Source organism: Octopus bimaculoides, chromosome 6 (assembly GCF_001194135.2).
Source record: "Octopus bimaculoides isolate UCB-OBI-ISO-001 chromosome 6, ASM119413v2, whole genome shotgun sequence".
Classification (NCBI taxonomy): Eukaryota; Metazoa; Mollusca; class Cephalopoda; order Octopoda; family Octopodidae; genus Octopus; species Octopus bimaculoides.
This window is the reverse complement of record NC_068986.1, coordinates 92,135,178-92,142,641: the sequence shown is the minus strand read 5'-3', so window position 1 is coordinate 92,142,641 and position 7,464 is coordinate 92,135,178. Positions and strand designations below refer to the sequence as shown.

Sequence of the window (7,464 nt, the reverse complement as noted above, 5' to 3'; positions counted from 1 at the left end):
CGAAACCGCGATTCTATGACCGCGAGTCCGCTGCCCTAACCACTGGGCCATTGCGCCTCCACGGGGCACTGTGGATACAATACTGAAACAACAATAGAGAGTGGGTTGTTCCTTGACAGACACCACCCTTTCCGATACGTCCAGCAGTTCTCGTTGCTAATTCTTCTGACCAAGTTGCACGCAAACTTTTGGTTTCAGTACAATTTTGTAGAGCGAATTGGTAGGGTGGTGTTTTTATAGCCCAGTTGGACATCGACTGTTATTGCATGGGCATCTGTCTCCCTCGTGTCTAGTCGACTGGTGAGGCTATTTCTGTAGTAAATACATCTGTCAACCAGAAAATGCATCTATAGTAACTACATCTGTCACCTCACGAGTGATGTTACTACAATAGTATGTACAGCTACATCCCACGTGTTTAAGTTGACTGTTCTATCATTCTTGTCACTTTATTTGGTCTTATATTTCTCCTCCTATATCTTCTCTTTCTCTCACAATCTTTCTATCAGTGTCTATGTGTGTATGAAGGCATGTTGCTTAGTGGTTAAGGTGTTTAGCTCATGATCTATTTAGATCGTGGGTTCAATTCCCGGACTGAGCAAGGCACTTCATTTTAACGTTGCTCTAATTTTTACCGGTGTTATGTTTATGATGCCACTGTGTTTATCTTCCATACCCTATTCAGCGCTGTTTTATTTTTCTGTTTTCGATTGCTATAAACAATAGCTATATGCGCTATATATATATGCACATTGTGTGTGTGTGTGAGAGTGTGTATGTGTGCGTGTGCGCACGTGTGTGTTAATTCTTTGTTTATTTCCGAAAAGTAAATGCATAAGTACAAGAGAAGGAGAAAGTAAGGAGCCGGAGAAGACTTCGTCTTCAAGCCTTAAAAAAAAAAAAAAAAAAAAAAAAAAAAAGACTCCTTCATATTTTAAATGCTAAATACCACAGAGAGAAATTACGCATGGCGAAATTGACAGTTTCCGAGTTCCGAAGTGGAGTCTTTCCAAAATTCAAAGGAACTGTAGGGTATTTTTTTAGGGAAAAACACGTCAAATAATTGGGATCCTCTCCGCTTCTTATATAGTTCCTTCATCAAATATACCACGAAACCATCAAAACTTAATGGGAACCATTTAATGTGTACTGCTCACATATCTGAGACACTGGCCCTAAAACTCTCATGCTAACTACATCCAAATACGTCATCTTTCTAAAACCAAAATTCACATTCCCAATTATCAAACGCTTACAGGCGCACTATTTTCTCTCGCGCTGTCTCATTTTATTGCTACTTTAACGGTTTTTGCTCCTCGTAACTAAATATCAATTCCATCAAATCCATCTGAATATATTTACGACTTTTTTTCTGCCTCCTCTATTGTTTCTCAACATCCAAATCCCACACTGAACATTCGTTTTATCCTTCCTTCCAGAATGTCACTCTCTAGGAATAACCTGACGCTGCAGCTATTGTTGTTGTTATTGCATAATCCAGAATCAGTTTTGGTCAAATGCATTCAAGCCATGACCATCCCGTCTTTCAAAAGCACAATGCACTCAGAACCTATATAATCCAAGGCATTAGGATGTAATTTGAAAGATTAGGTTATTTCTGGCTGATTGTGTGACCAGATAGAAGCTTCCATACAGACACTAACTTACAGGTATTCGAAAGGTTGCATAAACCGATCTGACCTCATATGTCGAATGGGGATTGCGGCAAAATTTATCACAAGCGATTTTTCTTTTTTAAGAAATCGTGTGTGTGCGTGCATATATATTTGACCTACACAACGATTTGACAACCAGTGTCCATTTATTTACGTTCCCGTAACTTAGCGGTTCGGCAAAAAAGGACCGATAGAATAAGCACTAGGCTTAGAATAAGAACTGTAGTTGATTTGTTCGACTAAAATCCTACAAGGCAGTGCTCCAGCATGGCCGCAGTCTAATGGCTGAAACAAGTAAAAGAGAAAAAATAATAAATCGTCATTTTCTTATTTCATTTTTCTTTGTTTTTTTTTCTTACAGCCGTTGATTGCTACGTTAGCCAGTGGACAGAATGGAACTGCGGTGATTCCTGCATTCATGGGGTACAAATACGAGAGAGGCACGTTTCAGTAAAGGCTGCTCATGGAGGCAAAGAATGTCCAGCGTTAAAACAGAAGCGTGTCTGCCGCGGTGAAGCTTGCGACATGCAGAGAGTTGACAAGCAACGCCAGGAGTTATCAGGTAAGGCTTTGCTCCTTCATTGCATATATCATGTATATAAGTCTATACTATTTCGTTGTTACTGAATCGCCAAAAGATAAGCTGCCCATTACCGACTAGCTGTCCAGTATCATGCTGCATTCCGATGCTTATTACCTGGGTGATCATCGTCGTCATCATTATCCGTTTTCTATGCTGGCATGGGTTGGACGTTTTGACAACAGTTAGCAAACAGAAAAGCTGTATCAGGTTCCAGTCTGATTTGGCTTGGTTTCTTACAACAGGATGCCTTTCCTGCTCCTTTCCCTAATGTGCTGGGTGCTTTTAAGAACATGAAGAGTAACTAAGTAATGTCTTAAGCTGTATTTTGTAAATGTCTTATATATGTATATTCAAAATATCACGTTATAGGAAATACATACATATACACACACATGCATATGTCATGTGTCCTCAAGTATGAACTTGAGCATGTGTCAACAACTTGAAATTAGTTTAAGATTGAGGTAAGGTGACAGACGATGTAAAGCTTCTCTGTGAGGCATAGGTTGCTGGACATAGAGCCGCTCTAAGAATCCAAGCCCTATCTGGCATGAGCAGTGTTAGATAAAGCATAAGCATTTAAGAAAGGTCTTGCAGCTCTGATTCATACTTAAACTTCACATCAAACACCGCCTTAATTCAATTTCAAATAAAAGAAATAATAAATATAGCAGTAACTTTGAATTGCTTGGGGGCATTGACCTAATACTTTCTTGAGAACTTCAAAGGGAACATCGTCCCACTGATGCATGACAGATGATAGCTAATTATTAACATCACTGACACCATTTCAAGTCATTTCTATTGCTTTCCAACTAATATGTCTGGTCAGCCGATCAAACGAAACCGCTGCTCTTATTGTGTAATCCTCATTTATCTCAGATATACCGACATGTATAAAACTACACACCCTTCAACATAAAGTTGTGTTGAACATTTTGTTCTTGTACCACAGCATAGACAATTTATTACACACACACACACACACACACACACACGTTTTTCACCTAGATTCTTCATTTAAATTGTTGTTGTTTTTCTCTCCTCTCGACCTATATATTTCGAAGAGAGTAAATGTCCCGATTCTCATAATCAACTCTTTCCATTCCTCCGGACATCAAACTAGTAAATCAACCATTTTGTTGAATTATTTGATTTTGCTTCGCTTTTTCTCAATTTCTCTCCCTTGTTATCCCTTCTCTCTCTCTCTCATTGTGTGTGTGTGTGTGTGTTTGTGGCGCGCGCGTGTGTGTATTAATTAATGGATGGAACCATCTGGGCTTAGTTAGATTACTGAGGAATTCCAGCGATGCTGATAAGTTAGGTGTAGAGGTCAGAATGTTTAGTAAAACAGATATTTATCCAAAACTTACGTGAAGAGATTATAGACCACGTGTTGTATGTTAATGTTGGCAAGTTTACTACGTAGTAAGGGGTGAGTAGTTCGATTAAGGAACTTTTGCATAACATTGAATAGTGATATTTCTGGTGTCTGAGAATATTTCATGGAAGGAAACGAACGGACAGGCAGACAGACAGAAAGGCAGGCGCAGCCATTACTGTTTAAGAATTTAGCTTCCCGGCTATTGGATTTCTGATCCAGTGTCACTGCGTACGTAGCACCTTGGGTATCTTCTACTGTAACCCCGAGATGACCACGGCTTTGTGAGTAGATCTGTAGACGGAAACTGAAAGAAACACTGTGTGTGAGAGAGAGATAGAGAGAGAGAGAGGGGAGTACGCGCATTGCGTGATAACTCTAAAGCGTCATCGCCATACAAGCGGCGTCATTTATTCCTAATCTTCCGCAAAGAACATATCTGGCAAGGGAAGTAATATTACTTTGCTGGAAACAGGTGAAGATTTGCGACAAGAAGTGCTCCTGGCAGCAGAAAATTTACCTCGAGAGATTCCTTCTCATTCTATGCAAGGATAGTAAAGTGGGCGCTAAAACGATGATGAAGAGAAGATGGAGGATATACACTCATATATCCATTTGCCTTCCAGAAATATTCTTATCGTATTAGAAATATCAATCATTAGAATCATTTAAAAAATCACAAATACAAAATTTATGTCCTTCTCGGTATTAAAGAATATAAATGCTAAACTTAAGATAATTCCTCGATATATTTACAACGTTTCACTTCAGATTGCCCTCTCCGCATATTTTTATCTGACTTGTTGACACTAATACTAGTGAAATATAATCAGATAAAAGATTATATACAGCGTATTTTATGGAGTATAATGCGTCCTCCAAAATTTCCATTTTAAATGTAGGTTTTTTAGCTATACTCGCAGTATAAGTCTGTCAACAATATTTTCCAAAAGTAGGTTATAACTTTCGGCTGTGGTTCAACTTATGGGAAATTTTCACAAGGCAGACTGACCCGTTTTAACATACGTTGAACCAAACGTAACACTTGTAACCTACAATTATATAAAAGTTATGAAGGTTATAGAGGTTTTTATTTGATGATAAGAAAGATATCCCAACAGTCACAGAGGCTTTGAAGTTTGGCACTTACCGCCGAGTTTACTATCTCAATAGTTTTTAAACAACCGGCCCAATGACTAATAGAACGATGTTGTTAAACACATTACTAACACAGTTTTAGTAATTAAAATTTAAGTTATTCAGTTTTTACTGTTCCACTGATGTAAATGTTGATGGATGCATTATCAACTAAATTTGCTGTGTTGTTATTTTAAGATATGTTAGGTTTATAATACATTTTTTTATTTCAATATAACTTTATTACGAATCCAACTTCTGAAATTTATCTGTAAGTTTCAGTAGAAAATATTAGGCATTAAGACCATTAAAGACATGGAAATACTCTACGCCATTGTAAATAGTATGTATCACTCTAAAATATAAACAGCTTGGATTCAGATTATGTACTTGGCACTGAGTTTGGAGCGAATTTTCTTTAAACTCAGTACTGGAGGCTAGTTGACCACGTGTTTTATAATACAGCATTTTCTTATTTGTGCACCCAAAGCAGCATTGTGACATTGAGGGATGTGTTATCAACGTTTCTATTCCAGTCATGAGATAGGAACTGTCCATGTCTTGATGGTAATCTGTGACCTTGTCGACTTTTGTATCTCTGATGCTACATATGTATGTGTTTGTCTATCATCGTGTATACGTTTCATTGATTACGCTACCGAAAACTCTGTTAGACAGTTTAATGTTCAGATGCTCATACTTTGAAATGTCTCGTCGACTTAGAAATAACAAGAATTCAGTTTTGTTTATTTCTTTTTTACGAAAGGAGAGATGGAGTCTGACTGAAAAGTTGAGTGTGATTTTAATCATTTTTAAGTGGTAGTTTTTCACTTATTTAATCAATGGCTAACATCTTGTTATTCGAGTGTTGTCGTTGTCGTCGAAGTGAATAAACAAACACACCAATGAATAGACACATCCACGACACATAATGTATGCGTATGGCTGTCGTCATTGTGTTTGTTAATGGTGTGGAATGAGTAAATATCCAATAATAGTGTGCTATCGTGTCATGAATTATTGATGCCTGGTGAACCAACATTATAGAAAATTTACATAGCATCAGATTGAGTTTCTGTGTGTGTGGATTATATCTAAGGTTTTTTTTATATTACAAGTGGTAGGAGTGAATATGTAAACGACGTGTGCTAATTGAATCGTTGGCTGACAATGTTTATTGGATGTAGTGCCAGTGTGATGGGGCGGGGTAGTATTTCATTCAACAATGTTCCCTTCAAGATAAATTTTAATATATTCTACAATAAACGTGAAGCGTGTGACTTTTAATGGAAATGAATTAAGAAGGTGGGGCATTTACACTTTTTATAATGTAAGTAAAGTGAATGAAGATAGCTTATTTCAGCTGGTTTGATTCGTTTCGATAAATTTCTGGCATAGGCACAAAACCAAAGATTTGAATGGAAAAGGGTTAGTCGACTATATAAGATCCGGTACTTCACTAATACTTCATTTTACTGAGTTCAAAAGAATGAAAAGTAATGTTGGCCTTGGTAGAATTTGAACGTTCGACATAAAACAATGGTTTCAACTAAATACCGCCAGCCATTTTGTCCAGCGTTGCACAGATTTTCCTAGTCCTGATAATACGATGGTGGCGGCGACGACGGTGACGATAAAATGTTTATGCACACCAGTATCACTGGGAGAAATATCATTTTCATTATATCTTAAGACTGTTTAAATTATGTGAGTGCATGGGGCATATATGTGCGTGTACATGAATGTATGTATATTTTGGGTGTGTGTGTTGATATTTGTAACAAGGAATTCAAGTATTTGGTTTATCAATTAGCACATGCGTAATTGCAAATCTAATTACATAACCAGTCACTGCTGTACTATGAGAAGGTTCAATTATGACAAAATACGATTTTATTTTTTAATAGTTTACCATGTTATTTTAATCGGAAAACAATCCAGGAGACATTTATGGTAGATGTCTGTATAGACAATAGTTGGTGGAGATCTGTATAGGGTACGTTCATGGTGGAAGTCTGCAGAGACAATGTTTATGATGGTGAACTGTAGAGACAATATTTATAATGGAGATAAAGGCGGCGAGCTGGCAGAAACGTTAGCACGCGGGGCGGAATACTTAGTGGTATTTCGTCTATCTTTATGTTCTGAGTTCAAATTCCGCCAAGGCTAACTTTGCCTTTCATCCTTTCGGGGTCGATAAATTAAGTACCAGTTGCATACTGGGGGTCGATCTAATCGACTGGCCCCCCCCATCTCCAAAAATTTCGGGCCTTGTGCTCAGAGTAGAAAAGACTATTTATAATGGAGATCTGTAGAAACAATATTTATGATGATCTGTAAAACTGATATTTATGAGAAGGGACTATTGAGACAATATTCATGATGGAGGACTGTAGAAACAATATTTATGATGGAGATTTGTATACACAGTATTTATGGAGGAGGAGTGTGATGCACAAATGCATTGTTATATACATATCATGGCGGAGACGGACTATATGTAATCTGAATCTTTCCCCACCTTATTTATTTATTATTTTTTTTACGGAATCCCACGTTTTAGGCTATGGAGATTCCGATTCTGAAAAAAAAATTGTTTGAAAAATTTCCCCCCCCCCCCTTAGCAGGCTATTTACATGCTAGAAATAACAGCCAAATCTCACAAAACTAGTGTTAGGGTTAGGGTT

At 37.5% G+C, this 7,464-nt stretch overlaps 1 protein-coding gene across 1 annotated transcript in view; it reads left to right on the top strand.

Moving 5' to 3' along the window:
• Positions 1-7,464, top strand: part of LOC106874627 (somatomedin-B and thrombospondin type-1 domain-containing protein) — a 76,207-nt gene that overhangs the window by 50,185 nt on the left and 18,558 nt on the right. Inside the window, exon 2 of the mRNA XM_014922422.2 lies at positions 2,038-2,238. Coding sequence (XP_014777908.1) covers positions 2,038-2,238 — 201 coding nt within the window. The remainder of the gene's footprint in view (positions 1-2,037; positions 2,239-7,464) is intronic.